This window comes from Nematolebias whitei, chromosome 16 (assembly GCF_014905685.2).
Source record: "Nematolebias whitei isolate Nwh7 chromosome 16, NemWhi1, whole genome shotgun sequence".
NCBI classification, from domain to species: Eukaryota; Metazoa; Chordata; class Actinopteri; order Cyprinodontiformes; family Rivulidae; genus Nematolebias; species Nematolebias whitei.
Window position 1 is genome coordinate 24,320,659 of NC_056513.1, and position 15,522 is coordinate 24,336,180.

General features: G+C 39.7%; 1 protein-coding gene across 1 annotated transcript in view; it reads left to right on the forward strand.

Moving 5' to 3' along the window:
- LOC119422453 (collagen alpha-1(XI) chain) overlaps positions 1–15,522 on the forward strand; it is a 72,622-nt gene that overhangs the window by 11,963 nt on the left and 45,137 nt on the right. The window contains exons 2-6 of the mRNA XM_037689825.1: positions 9,466–9,633; positions 9,723–9,814; positions 9,999–10,120; positions 10,328–10,490; positions 14,962–15,088. Coding sequence (XP_037545753.1) covers positions 9,466–9,633; positions 9,723–9,814; positions 9,999–10,120; positions 10,328–10,490; positions 14,962–15,088 — 672 coding nt within the window. The remainder of the gene's footprint in view (positions 1–9,465; positions 9,634–9,722; positions 9,815–9,998; positions 10,121–10,327; positions 10,491–14,961; positions 15,089–15,522) is intronic.

Consider the following 15,522-nt stretch of genomic DNA (forward strand, 5'->3'; position numbering starts at 1 on the left):
CAGGGCCACATAGAGACAAACAACCATTCACTCTCTCACTCACACCTAGGGACAATTTAAAGTTACCAATCAGACTAACATGCATGTTTTTGGTCTGTGGGAGGAAACCGGAGTACCCGGAGAGAACATGCAAACTCCACCCAGCAAGGCCCCTGGACCGGGGTTTGAACCAAGGACCTGCTTGCTGAGAGGCAGCAGCTCTACTAGTTGCGCCACCGTGCTGCCTATGTATATATATATATATAGACTTTCTGACCCCAATTCGGCTGCACTACCTCTACACCAGCTCGACCCCTGTGTAGCTTGAACTCTAAATAAACATAGAATATATATATATATATATATATATATATATATATATATATATATATATGTATATGTATGTATGCATGTATATAAGTATATACTCTCAATCTGAATCTGTTCTATGTTTATTTAGAGTTCAAGCTACACAGGGGGTGAGCTGGTGTAGAGGTAGTGCCGCCGAATTGGGGTCAGAAAGTCGTGGCTCGTCTCTCCACCATGTCCACATGTTTTGGTGTCTCTGAGCATGACACCTAATTGCTCCCCGGGCACTTACATAGCTGCCCGCTGCTCCACCTGGCTGTAGCTCAGATGTGATGAGTTAAATGCAGAGAACTCATTTCGTCATTGTAAACATACAATGATGACAACACATAGCACTTTACTTACTGACAGGTCAGTTCATGCTTGTCTGTACAGAATTTGGTGTCTCTGCTAAGATTTCCATCTATCTATCTGAAGTCAGGTGGCAACAGGTCCAGAAAGGAAACCCAGACATCCTCCCCAGCAACACTCTCCAGCTCCTGCTGGGGGCTCCCAAAGTGTTCCCATGCCAGAGAGGATATATAATCCATCCAGCAGGTTCAGGGTCTGCCTTGGGGTCTCCTTCCAGTAGGACATGTCCAGAAAACCTCCAGGTGTCAAGGTACTCTTGAGGTATCCTAATCGAATGCCTCCTGAGCGCTTGATGACTCCCTCCACAGGTGTTGGTGGGCTCACCACCTGTGGGCGGAGTGCTGAGGGTTGGGTCCTGGATGAAGCGTGTGGCAGGCGAGCCTTAGGCATGCTGATTCCTGGCACTATAAACTGGCTCTGCTGTAAATTACTTATCTTATATGACAGTGAGCCAAACGAATCCAACAGTGACGACTGGAGTCTTTGAAAAACAGCAGGTTACAAGTTACATATTCAGATGAACAGTGAGACTGGAGCACCAGTAGCGAAATACAGGATGGATGATTAGGTTGGATGCTTAGCTTATAATATTTTCATGTCATAACCATAAGAGAAAAATAATTTGAAAATATTAGAAATAACTACAGTTATATCTGTGTTAATCAGTAACTTTAACCAAAGAGGGCAGGATCCTTTAGGCCTACGTTGCTGCTACGCACATTTCATCATCGTTCTAGAGAAATTTTAAACCTGTCTCCTTTTTTATTGGCAATAAGACCCACTATCTGTTGGCTTTAGGTTGTGTGAGTGATTTAGACAGATGAGAACATTCTGCCATTCAGGTCTCTTTTTATTTTTTTGGTTCAAAAAGCAGTTCTACATTTTGTGGAGGCTCGCAGCATACTCTGCATGTGTGTGCATGTTGCTCACAGTGCCCCTCACACAGCAGCTTAGAGCCTCAGGATGACAGTAGAAACTGACAAATACCAGAAAAACCTTTGAGTATATGAACAAAACGGTTTATGTACTGTGTGATGATGTTGTTTTAATCCTGAGCGTGCACCCGGGAATACACAACAAAGAGAGACATTAATCAAAGAGTATGAAGTGCATGTAGAAAAAACAACATTCCCATGTCTTGTCTTGTCCTCTGCTGGTGTGTAGCTGTGAAAATACTTTTCCTACACTCTGCTTACAGATTTCAGCAGCAGTTTCATGTCTGCATGATAAAATCTGTTAAACTGCTTTTTATTTTGTTACCATCATAAAAAGGTTGATGGTCTCTGGGAAGAAATACATCTCTATATTTGTGAAGACTTCCAATATGGATCTTAAATGTAATTGAATTTCCAGCAAAAATGCAGTGTGAATGCTTATTGCTGAAGAACTTGCTGAAAAACAGCTGAAATGAGGTAAAACATGATGAAATGGAGCTGAAACTGAAGCCTAAGTTAGCAGAAGAAAGCAGAAAGAACACGTTTGCTGAAATAGGTTTAAATAAGCAGAAATTAGCACAAAAATAAGGAAATTAGCTAAAACCATCCCTGAAATTCACAAAAAAATAGCTGAAAAATAGCTGAAAAGACAGAAAGAAGCTTAAACTACCAGAAGTTAGTGAAAAGAGCTGAAATGTACATGTGGAATTAGCTGAAAAAGCTAAATTCAGCACCAAAATGGCTAAATAGTTGCTGAAATAGTAAATAAAATTTGAAAGGAGCATAACAATCTGGAATTAGATGAAAGAAGTTACAGGTAATTAGGCTGAAAGTAGCAAACATTACTTCAAAAAACTTGAATTTATATGGAAACAGCTGAAATTAGCTACAATACTGTATGCTTTAAAAAGGTAACTGAAAAGGTAGAACAAGCTTAAATCAGCAGAAGAAAGCAGAAATAACATGTTTGCCCTTTAGACTGAAAAGGCTGAAATTCATAAAAAAAAAAAAACAAATAAAAATAAATTAATTAATTAAACAAATAAATCTGAAAAGTAGCTCAAACAGCAAAAATAAGCTTAAATCACCAAAAGAAAGTGGGGAGAGTAGAATTTTTGCTGAATTAGGCTGAAACAGTTGAAATAAGTGCAAAAAATGTGGAATTAGCTGAATAGGCTTAAATTAGCATAAAACAGCAGTAGCTGAAATAATATAAAAAGCTGAAATTTGCAGAAATAAGTTAGAAGAAGCACAATAATGTTCTAGTTAGCAGAAAGAATATGAAAGGATCACAAAACAGCTGAAAGTAGCTGAAAATAGCTGGTAAAAATGTTTAAATTTGCAGAAGGATGCTGAAAGAAGCTGAACCAGAACAAAACGTGAAAGGAGCTGTAAAAGGTTGTGAATAGATCTAAAGATTTGAAGGATGTAAAATGAGCTCAATTCATTTTCTATGAGAGAAAAAGTGGCAGAAAAGTCTAAATATTTCCAAAAGCTAAAGTTGCACCAGTACTAAAAGTCATAGCAGAACTGTTCTGAAAGAGCTGAACATTTTGATATGATTTGTTGAAATATATTGAAAATTGTGGAATGAGAATTGCACTGAAAAATATATGGAAGAAAAATGGATCACAATGGAGTGAATGCTCATAAACATTCATACTATTAAAATTAACATGTAGACAAAAAGCAGCTGACTGGATTAAAAGTTTTCAAAATGTTGACATTTTTCATTTCTGTCCCATCAGGCGACAGTAAAGTTAAATAACTTGGTAAATTAGGAGATGGGGGATGAGCTAACATGTCCTTGTTTTGTTTTTTTAAAAACACTTCCAGACTATTTAATAATGGAAATACAGTCCAGTCCAACCGAGTGAGATTTAACGGTGTCTTTCAGGTTTAAGTTCTAATTTTTGTCAAAAATGAGATCTCAAACATCTGAGCACTATACAAATAAATTTACTTTTAATATTGGTATAAAAATAATTTCAGAAAACAGACAAACAAAAATCCAAGCGGAGCAAGTTAACTCAAAATTATATGAAGAATAATTGGGCATGCTTGTATTGTTTAAATTTTTTTTTTATATAATTTATGCAATATAAAGACATAATGTATTAGAATGAACAGCAATTATATGTAGTTTTTTAATTTTCAATTGACTTATATTCGACTGTCTCATCTGTGCAGACATGAAAACAAATGCAAAGGAATCGTTAAAATCTGCGTATAAAATTAGGTGATTTTGTTCTAAGGTATAGTTGCACATGAATACATACAACTGCAATATATTTAATGTAATTCATCTGACAGGTATTAAACACCTTCCTGGGAGTTCGAAACAAAACGTGAAACATATTGAGATAAACAAATCAAATTTTTTTATTAATAACAGCTCTAAAGAGATCAAAGCTCATCTTCCACAAATCAACTTTTTACAGATTTTTGTCAGCTCATATAAAAACATAGATCGCCAGCAATGTTCAAATGCAACAAGTGTTTCTGGAAATCCTATGATGCCAAGCTCATGACAGACAGAGTTACAAGCTGGGAGACATGCAGACAGACGGACGAACAGATGGATCAACACGAAATAAAAGACAGCAAATACATGTGGCACGCAGACTTCGATAGTTGGACAACCTGGTGTGTTCCTAAACACACAAAATGAGTGTGTGTGAGTGTGTGAAGGTGGAAGGCAGATGGAGGGTTATGCAAGTTAAATACATGTTAAAAGGTGTCACACCAGTGGAGGCACGTCCTGCCCTTCACCACAGTTTCTTGTCTTTTTAACCCTTTTTAAAAAACGTTCACCATCTCTGTTTTGTCTCTCCTCGTCTAAACTCGTCTTTCATTTTCCATCTGTCCCTCCATGCAGAACTCTGACCATCATGTCTACATTGTTGTAGAATGTGTGTGTGTGTATTTCTGCCTTAATTAAAACTCTGGACATGTTCCCCATGTGTCTCTTTTATTGTTTCTGTTTCTTTACGTGTCTGTTGTGGGCCGACAGCTTGAATCTAAACTAAATTTTATTATTTTAGTATTTTTGTTTTGAAGTGCAGATGTTTGCATCAAACATTTAGATTGTTTGTGAAAAAAAAAATCCAACTTTTTTAATGTGAGTTTGTTTAGCTGCAGTTTAAATATGCTTCCTGGATTTCTTTGCATACACACAATTATAAGATGGGCAAGCTAATTGTGTTTCTATACAAATAATTTGATACATTAAATAAAAATACCAACGTTAATGCCTATTTTTTTCCAAAAAATATCAACTGATCTTCGGTTTGGACTAAGTTTTTAATATTTGGCGTCCTTGTGTAACTGAGTTTGACATTCAAAACAGAGCTGACCAAACCCTCAGAGCTGTATATGAAGATACTCAAAGTGTGAATCAGAACAAATACAACCCACTGAAGTCCCACCCAACACCCTGCAGGGCTGAAAAATTCTTAAACATCAAATCACAGGCCACCCTAAAGGTTTTATATTTAATCAGAATCAGAATAAGCTTTATTATCATTGTATCAAAATACAGCGAGATTATATTCTGTACAGTCGTCTGAAAGATGGGCGGAGTGTACGTGGCTGCAGCTCGTAGGAGCGCGACCTCTTATTCTTTAGATAGAAAAGGGGAAAGACCATGAGGATAGTGGTATTAAAAAAAAGCTTGCTTCACACCTTGTCCATGGACAAGGACACAATTTAAGCCGTAAAAAAAATCTACCAGCAAGCACATTTATAGACACATTACATATGTATTTGATGACAAGACGGTGAGATTTGTCCATGAAGCACTTCCAGATAGAACCATAGTCCTGATAAGATGTTAAAGTGTCAGCCGGTTGTAGTGAAAGTGGGGGACAGCTTAACTATCGCTTCACTACTAATGAATTATTCTTAAAGCTAGTCCAAGCACAAAGATAATTAATTATTTAAATACAACGGATTCTTTTTTTTTCGAGTTAAATTAATGCCATGTGACGAGATAACTGTGAGGATTGTTTAATCAGAGACATGAGACACCATTTTCCATCAGAAAATGGCGTCCCATCAGAATAAATGCGGTCATTTATTTAACAGAATCAAAATTTAACATCAAAACATGTACACATTGATTTGCTGATCTGGTTCTGATTAATAAAAACTTGGCACGCTTTGCTAACAAGACAACAGAACATTTCTGAAGGCATCTAGATTACTGGCAAAATAAAAGTTTAAAGGAAGGAATGGATAAGTTTAAAGGAAGATGGATGAAGGAAAGATGTATATTTTGTTGACCAGAATTAGCACGCTTCTTTCAACACCAGCTCAAACCCCCGGTACACTCGGTGCGTGACGACTCGTTACCTTTGCAGACGATAAATCAACTCTGGTACAGAGGTCCATTTCAACGCTACCTTTCCAACGTCTCCGGTCAGGGTGGCTGGGCATCGCCAGAAGTTGTGACGATTTACTCCGTCCAACAGACAAGCTTCCTTCGAAGTTGTAGGCGTTACGCCCGGGTGAGTTCACAGCGAGGCGCTATGACTCCATCCATAGTCAGAGATTCCACTCAGAAGTGGAAGACTCAATGAAAGACGGAGTTAGACTCAGAAGACTCTAGGACAGGGGTGCCCAACCTTTTTTGAACCAAGAGCTACTTTTGAAGTCGGCAATTTGCCGAGAGCTACTCGTCCAGTCTCATTATCAACAAACATAATTTTTCATCAATCCCTACTCCTCACTTATTTAAAGTAAATAAAACAGAACGTGATGTGTCTATAGGAGACAACTTTTTATGCAAGCTGTATAAAATAAATGTGTCTCTACCTTAGTGGGACTTCTGACACTGAGAGGAGGAGGCCAGGGTCTCATAAGCTGGGCAGTATGAGGTGGTTGCGAGGCGCAGGCAGGTCTCCAGATGATCATCATTCATTGTGGATCTGTTTTTGGACTTGATGATTTTCATGTGTGAAAAAGCAGACTCACACAGGTAGGTAGATCCAAAAAGTGCTGTTAAGTTCAAAGCACATCTTCGGATGTTAGGATACTTTTCTTCTGACAGCAGACTCCAGAACTCTCCATCCACGCCAGGTGATGCTCTGGATTTGATCCCAATGTCATTTTGCAGAGTGCAACAAATCCACTGGTGTGACCAGTCATTGCTGGAGCGCCATCAGTTGTTATAGAAATTAGTTTAAAGAGGGGCAAGTTGCTTTTATTAACAAACTCCATAAACGCATTAAAAATATCTTCTCCTCTTGTGTGTCCCTTCAAAGGCAAGATGGTGAGCAGCTCCTCTTTGGCACTCATGTCTGCAAAGGCCATTCTGATAAAAACACACAGCTGGGCTACATCCACCATGTCTGTCGACTCATCAAACTGAAGAGAGAAACACTCACATTGTTCCACGTCCTTTTTTAGCTGCTCCTCCACATCCACAGCCATTCCCTCACATCGCCGTGTCACTGTTTGTCTGGACAACTGCATGTCTTTAATAGCAGCTACGATCTCACTTTTATTTTTAAAATCATGAAAAAGCGCATCTGCAGCCTCAATAAACGCTTCTTTCATAACTTGTCCATCGCTGAAAGACTTCTTATGTTGAGCCAGGATGCGGCTAACACGGTAGGAAGCTATCGTAGCAGCTTTACCTTTTGTGCTGGGCCGAGTGAAGACTGATTGCTGGGCTGCAAGCTTGTTTTTTAGCTCCCGCACTTTCTGAGTCCGTAAAGAACTTTTAAGAGGGAAATCTGTCTCAAACCGTTTGTGCATCGTCTTGAAATGCCGCTCCAAGTTACACTTTTTGGGTAAGGCAACGCTCGAATTACAGATGAGGCAAATGGACTTCGAATTAGAATAAACAAAAAAATACTCCTCCTCCCACTCTGTGTGAAAATAATAAGTTTTCGTTTGCTTGTTCGCTAGTTTTCCATCCATGTTTTCTGCGCACCGACATTACTCCACTACTGAGCCTAAAGTCTCGTGAGAGCTGTGTCACCGCACACAAAACTCGCGAGACTATGTCTGTGAGAATACAAGTCAAGGTTTCGCTTCGCGGGAGACTGGGAACCAGCTCGCGGGCGACCGGTCGCCCGCGAGCGACTGGTTGGGCATACCTGCTCTAGGAAGACTCCGGTCAAAGACTGAATAGTTCCAGGAAGTGTTGACTTTTAAAGAGTCCTCACTTCCGGTCACTTAGTACTTCCTGATTGGTTGAAACAACCAACAGGGGGTGGTTCTAGTGATGTCAGAGGGTTATTAAAAGTCAAGAGAGGATGCAGGAATGTTTAGGAACGTTTAGTACAGACAGAGAAATGTTATGGCGAAGTGAGACAAACGCAGATGCCAGTTGCTTCTTTTTACCGTCTGCTAGGTTTAAAAACAAGACAGTTTGTTCTAATAACTTGTTTCTGACTGTCTCTGACTTTCGACTGACATCCTTGACTTTTAACCGAGATCAAATCCACTCATTCAGACAGAAGATCAAGATGCACAATTACTTTGTAAATAGACATTTAACTTGATTTCTAAGTCTAATGAGGTTTAAAAATCATTAATACTGTTTCACAGTTGATTTAAATGAGTGGTTTACTTTCAACATTAGAAATTATATGAACTAAACACACTTTTGATTATCAAGATATTGTAAAATAGTAATGATAATATAAAAAGAAGAGTGTTCTTTCAATTGATTAATTCAGGATACAATTAACAGTCTCTTGATGAGCTAATTTGTATTTCTGGATTCAAATCAATGAAATAACAGTTCCTGTCCCATGAAGGTCTTCAGAGACAGATTGATGTCGGAGGTCTAGTTCACTACACGGTACAGCTCTGATAAGCAATCACAGACGTTCTCAGGGGGTGGTGGTGGGGTGGATAGAGCAGAGCCTTTTCAGTTTACACATCCCCAGGAGCAATTTGATAAGTTGGCCTATTCAAGGCTGAATGGGAAGACCAGATTCAGATAAGCCACAGTTGTTTTGGTGCAGACAGACTGTTTTTCTCTTCAGCCTTGAGTTCTGCTGGTACTCTCAGTGATTCAAAATGGCCAGATTTGTGGGCTTTCCACTGGTCTGTGCTTATTAGCCTTCTCCTACGTCAGTTCCAACATGCTGGCGAGTTCCAGAAGCCGCAAGTGAACTACGATTCTTATAAATCACTTCCATCTTACGGTTGAGCTCGTAAATCAGCTGAGTCTGAGAGCTCGAAGCATGGATTAATCCTTCACGTAAGGTCGGCAGCTTTGCCATGGCCCAAACTGCTGCCCCCTGTCTTCCTTAAAAGCCGATAACATAGGTATCTGACGGTGCCCAAAAGCAGAAACCCTGCTATCATAAATCCAGTGATGTAAAAATCTTCGACATCCTCCTGAGACAACACAAAAAGGCGCAACATTTTCCACTCTCCTCACGGATCCATGACGTACCCAGCCGCGTGCGTCTCAGCGGGGCATGAGGGCTCTCCAGCACCCTGTCACTTGGTTAAATGTTTTAAATCAATTTTGTTGAAAGTCCAGCAGATCAAATCCATAACGGTAATTTACAATTTGGAAAATGTGTAAATGGAAGCTCTGATACACAGGACAGAGAGCAAAAAAGCAGGAGGAAGGCAGGAGAGGGAAGAAAAGCATCCGTCTTGCTCGAGGGCGAGTGAGGAAAAATCGCAGGACACTCTAAAGGTTTTACATTTAAACAGTGATGGACCAAAGTTGTTTCCCGCAGCACAAGGAGGATGAAAACTTTATCACGATGGTGTTTTTAATGTACTGTCTAGTCTGTTTTTTAAAAACTCTTTCATAATGAAACCCACCAGTTATAGTGTTTTTTTTCTTGTCTTATAGCTAATCCTATTGACATCCTGAAGGTCCTGGATCTATCAGAGGACATGGAGGGTGTCTCACTTGAGGCAGGACTTTGCACAAGCAGGACAGGACGAGAGGAGACAGACCTCTCCTTTAAAATCAACAAGAAGATTCAGCTAAGCGCGCCCACCAAGCAACTCTTCCCAGGTAACTTCTGATAAACCTCTGCAAGGCTTGTTTGGCAGAGAGGAGACTGAAAGCATTTCCTTTATTGTGAACGTGTGCATTCCCTCCAGATTCACCATTCCCTGTGAATTTCTCACTGATGACCACAGTAAAAGCTGCAAAAGGATCTCAGGTTTTTCTCCTGTCCTTGTACGACACTCAGGTGGGCATGAAAACTGCAGCATCCCAGTGTTTGCACCACACTACTCAGGGCTGTCGCAATGCCACAATCCTGTTTAGTTAAACTGAAAATCGTGAATTATTGTCAACAGAAATGTCTGTTCTAAAATTTCACGACACCTGATTTTATCAGATGATCCACAGCTCCATGTTTGTTCATGCTTCAGGGCACACAGCAGCTGGGCTTAGAGCTCGCTCGTTCTCCTGTGTTCCTGTACGAGGACCACAAGGGTCAGCCAACTCCAGAATTTTACCCCACCTTCAGAAAGATCAACCTGGCTGACGGCAAGTGGGTAACTACACACACAGACACATATAATGTTGTACTTGGGTTTGATTTATTCAGCCTTTTAAAATATCCATACTCATACTCAATATTAGGATGATTGAGATCACTTTTAAATTCACGGAGATAATAAAACCTTCATAACTCAACAGGTACTACAAAGTGGCTGATATGTCAAAAAGTGCTTTTCTTGTCCCTTTTTGTGTCCAGGTGGCACAGAGTTGCCTACAGTATTGAGGGCCAAACGGTGACTCTGTACTTGGACTGTGAGAAGGTGGACACCCTGGATCTGCTCAGAGGTCACGATCCACGGGTCAGCACCGACGGAGTCACAGTGTTCGGAACGCGTCTGCTGGATGAAGATGTGTTTGAGGTGAGTTCATGAAGGTGGTGTCGAATGTAACCAGAAAAGTAAGTGGAGGTAAAAAGAAAAGTGCATCAGTAAACTAAAATGTGTTGAAACAAAACAGTAAATTATTCACCTTGTCTAACTGGAGGGAAAAATTCAGTCTACATATTTTAAATAGAAATAGTAAATGGACTGTACTTATATAACGCCTTTCTATCTTATTAAGGTATTCAAAGCTCTTTAGACTACAATCTGTGCCCTCATTTACCCATTCATACAGCACTCTACTAGATCTATACAAAGAACAGTCAGTGCTTTGGAACACATTCATACACCGATGGGACACACGTTGGAGGTAATGAGGGGTTCAGTGTCTTGCTTCATCATGTGACTGCTGGTGGAATTGAACCACCAACTCTTGCATTGGAGGATGACTGCTTTAACCACTCAGCCACAGCTGCCCCAGACAAAATTATACTGCCATGAAATAATTTGTCTGTTGAAAGCGATGAGGACCAACCAGTCATCCATGGGTTGGGGTTGATCTTTATGGGTTTGAATATGGTTGATCAAGCCAATCTGTACTTTGAATGTTCTGTGGCAGTGTGGACAGAGAATGGGGGCTGATGATGGCAGTCTGTTTGTGCTGCTCTGCTGTAACTGTCCTGATTGCTTCACAGTTTTGTGCACCCCTGTGAATTACATTTCTCTCTGTCTTTGTTCTGTCTGATTCCAGGCATCAATGAGATGTCAGATGCCTTCATTGAGGCTTTTAGTGTGTCTTTAAACTGCTTTTTCTGGCCTCTTGGGGAGCACTTTCCTTGTTGTAGTTTGCATAGAAAAGTCTCTTAGGGAGCTGATGGTATGGCATGTGAGCTACTTGCCCTGCACAGTAAGGTTGTGTCTGGATCAGGATGGTGAAGATACTGGAAAGGCCAACACATCTCAGGACCTTAGTGTCTGGGATCTTGCCTTGCCTTTCAGTGCAAAGTAGTTTTCTGAGGGAGATGGTATGGAAGTGGTTCTGCTTCCTTGCATGGTGTTGGTAGATTGTCCACGATTCACAGCCATACATGAGGGTGGTGAGAACTATGGCCCATTAGGCCTTGACTTTTGTCTCTTGGGTGATACCTATTCTGGTCCATACTTTCTTCTGGGGTTTAAAGGTAGCATTTGTTTTAGTAAGTCTAGTATTTACTTTTCATAATCAATGACAGCATTCCTTAAAAGTATGCTACCAAGGGATGGGAAGTTTAGCTGGCCATTCTCAGCTATTGCCCAGGCCGCTGAATCAGCAAACAGCTGCAGGGAGCCACATGTGAGAGATGGGTATCAGGTGGAGACATAGGGTGAAGGAACCACCACAAGCATGTGACGTATCCCCCACCAAAGGTGACACCCCAATATTTCCTATAAGGAAGCAAAGCTTAGGGCTGCAGTAGCTAAGTGGTCAGTGCTGTGGTGTAATCCTGAGGCTGCAAGTTTGAGCCTGGCTGCGTCAGGAAGGACAACTGGAGCAAAACAATTTCCAAATATCTCATGTGAGTTTGCTTGCTGTGGCAGCCCCTGCAAAAGGGAGTAACTGAAAATACAAGGTTCAAGGTTTAAGGTTCTTTATTGTCATTCGCATCACATGTGGTACATGAGGTGGAACGAAACTGCATCCTAGTTACATCCAACAACAGCCAAAATATAAATTATAAAAGAAACAGTAATAAGGATTTAAGCTATAAACTAAGAAATATACTAAACACTAATAGTGCAAAACAATACACCGAACAGCAGCAGCATGAACATGAGTCTGTTTGAACAGATGAGTACCAATGAAACAGTAATTAGGCAAAAATTACCCAGTGAGAAAAAAGTATTTAACCTAAAATTAATGTGATGAACGTTACATATCTGATGAACTTCTGCTGGTCCAGACCTACTCATCAGGTTTTTGGGTGTACACAGAGGAACATGTTTATGTCAAGAACGGGTTTTTAGATTCTTAATATATAAGCCAAACACAGGAGTGCAAAAACAAGAACAGTTTTTTTTTATTAATTAGGCTGCTGGAGTCAAGATCAGTAGTGTTAACAGGTCCTCACAGGCTGTAGGGAGAGAGTCACCTGTCAACAATGACATCACTGCAGAGCAGCTACAGTACGTGGTTCGTGGAGGGGCAAATAAAAGAGCAGGGTCCAGATAACAAAGCAGGGGTCATACACGGGGAAACAGAGAGTAGAAACCAGAGCCAAATCATAATCCGTAATCGTAGTCGTGGAGGGAAAGCAGAATTGTTTACCGTGGTTTGATGTGAAGTCAAAAATCCAAAGAGGGACGGGCAAAGCGAAGAATCCAGGAAACAGGAGTGAGGTCAATAACTCAGAGAGCAATGAAGCATGAAACTGTGAAGGCTTGAAAATCAGGGACCATGGAAGGTTTAATAATCTTGCACTGGTGGAGAGTGAGAATGGAGCTTATAAAGGGTGCAGAGCAGGTGAACTAGATGAGCTGAAGCAGGTGAGTGGAATCAGGTGTGATTGCTGTGATAAACAAGGGAGGCGTGACACGGCTTGGAAGGAGTAGGCTTGAGCTGGAGATGGGTGATAGGCATTACAAATCAGGGGAAGAGGAACTATGGCATGAGGGCTGAAACAATAGCAGGAGGGAGTGAGTGTGAGACAGGGGCCAATGTGTGTGTGTGTGTGTGTGTGTGTGTGTGGGGGGGGGGGGGGGGGGGTCAGCGGGGCTGCTGACCATTACAGTTTATGTACATCCTGACCTAAGCTATAGTTCACATTCAATTTTTAAAGGTTCTGTAATAAGATTTATATATATATATATATATATATATATATATATATCTTTCCTGTTCGAGAGCATTTTGAATGATTTCATTTCCGAAAAATAATTTATTTCTGGCTGGACTGACAAACTAACGGCGAGTTCAATTGAGGAGAGGCCAAAAACAAAGTTCTGTTTTAATACAGAAATATATATTTTGGTCTTGGCCACACTTAGATTAGTCATTACCTCAACAAGCCGTCCAGAAATAAAACTATTCTTGCAAACTGGAGTCATTCAAAGAGCTATCTACAACAGGTAAGATATTAACTGTTCGTAAAGTTCCATTAAACCCCGATTCAAAGATCTGAACAATCTTTTAAAATGTGCTCAACTAGAAGAAAGCTTGTTCTGAATGTCAATCTGCTTCTCTGCCATTTTTCTGTTTTAATTCACTTTACAAACAAATATTTAGACATTTTATATTATTTATGTCTATTAAGGGTATTTATATTTTTCAGTTATAGACTTTACTGTTTATCAGTAAACAGGAGCAATCCTGGTCTAGCAGCTCTGATACTGGTGCAGATTGTTAGTCATCTAGTACATGGCAAATACAAAGTACAGCAAACAAACAAATAAATAAACATCTGGACTTCTTTTCATTAGAACATGTTTTGCTTCTCATCTGGGGACTTTTGGGTAATGTTACATCAAGGCTTTAAAATACTTTTGCTATCATACTTTTGGCTTTTTCCAGTTTGCTGCACATCAACATCTCAGTTTCTGAGGTCCTCAAAAGTCAAAAGTACTCTAAGTTTATGTCATAATTATTACACATATCTGCAAAATAAGTCTGAGGAATTTCCGAGTTTTCATACATTCACACTTTTTGATGTATGTGTTACTTTATCTACAAATTATTTGCCACATTAGAAGAATTTTCACATATAGCTGCCATAAACAGATAAACAATGAAAAAATCATGGACAAATTTAAAATTTATTTTTATACCCCATGTAAAAATCTAGCATTGTTTAGATTTTTTGGGGTTAAAATAGAATAAATATTATTACAAATATTTTTTCACTGTTCTAAGTTGTATTTAAAGTCTCTTGTTATTTGTCCTTTTTTTAATTTATCTGTTAAAATTGATGATTAAAAAAAAAAAATCTCTCTACACCGCCTCCTAGTGGTTGTCAGCATGAAATTCAGCTCCTTAAACCACCAGCAACTTTACATTCCTGACATCTGCAGTAATGTTTAATTATGAATATTTATTTTCCTAAAATCTGCAGTTGTCTAAACTCTTACAAGTTCCTTTTCTTGGATGTTATTTGTGGTTTGAGGTCATTTTGACAGACTTAGAGGGAAAGCTGTAACCGTTGTTATGTCAGGTGGATCATCTGTTTAACTAAATAACATCTAGCAGTATTTATGTTGGGCTCTCCGTGTATGTGCATGTGTGAGTGTGTGTGAAGGAGAAAGCGTAGGTTCTGGAGACGATTAACTGCAGAGCAGCAATAAAAGCAGCATGTTGAGTCACTTTGATCCGTCTAGATGAGCACATTAAAAGTTAGAGACATGCAAACAGTGCAGATGTGCCTTGTCGTTTTAATAAATTAATGCTGTACAGTTGTGATCGATGATGATACTGTATGTGTGATCCAATACAACATGTGCGTTCCTGATGACTTTCAGGCTTTGTGTGTTTTCATAACAGGGAGAAATCCAGCAGCTGCTGCTTGTCGACGACCCCAGAGCGGCAGAGTCCTACTGTCAGGACTACATCCCAGACTGTGACGCACCTTTACCCTACGACAGCATATTACCACCGACTGATGAGGTGAGTTCTCATCGAAAAACCAACAGAGAGAAGGCAGAAAGAGACAAACTTTGTCATTATGAAGCAGGGTTATTCAACTGGTGGCCTGTGGGCAAAATCAGGCCCACTGATGAACCCAGTTCGGCCCCAAAAAAATGGGTTCATATTTAATTAAAACTAGATTTTAAATCGTAAAACAAACTTACTTATTGACAATAACTGCTGGATGTCCGGCCCCTGAGCTCTTGGCTTTCAGTAATTGTGCCCCCCTGAGCAATTTAGCTGAATAGCCCGGTTATAATGTGTTTTTGACAACATTTATCTGATCTTATTTGGACTATTTCACACATTCATCAAAAATGCCTCTAGATTGCAAGCAAAATGCAGTCTTTTCTACAAATTCATATTTGCATATATATATATATATATATATATATATATATATATATATATATATAT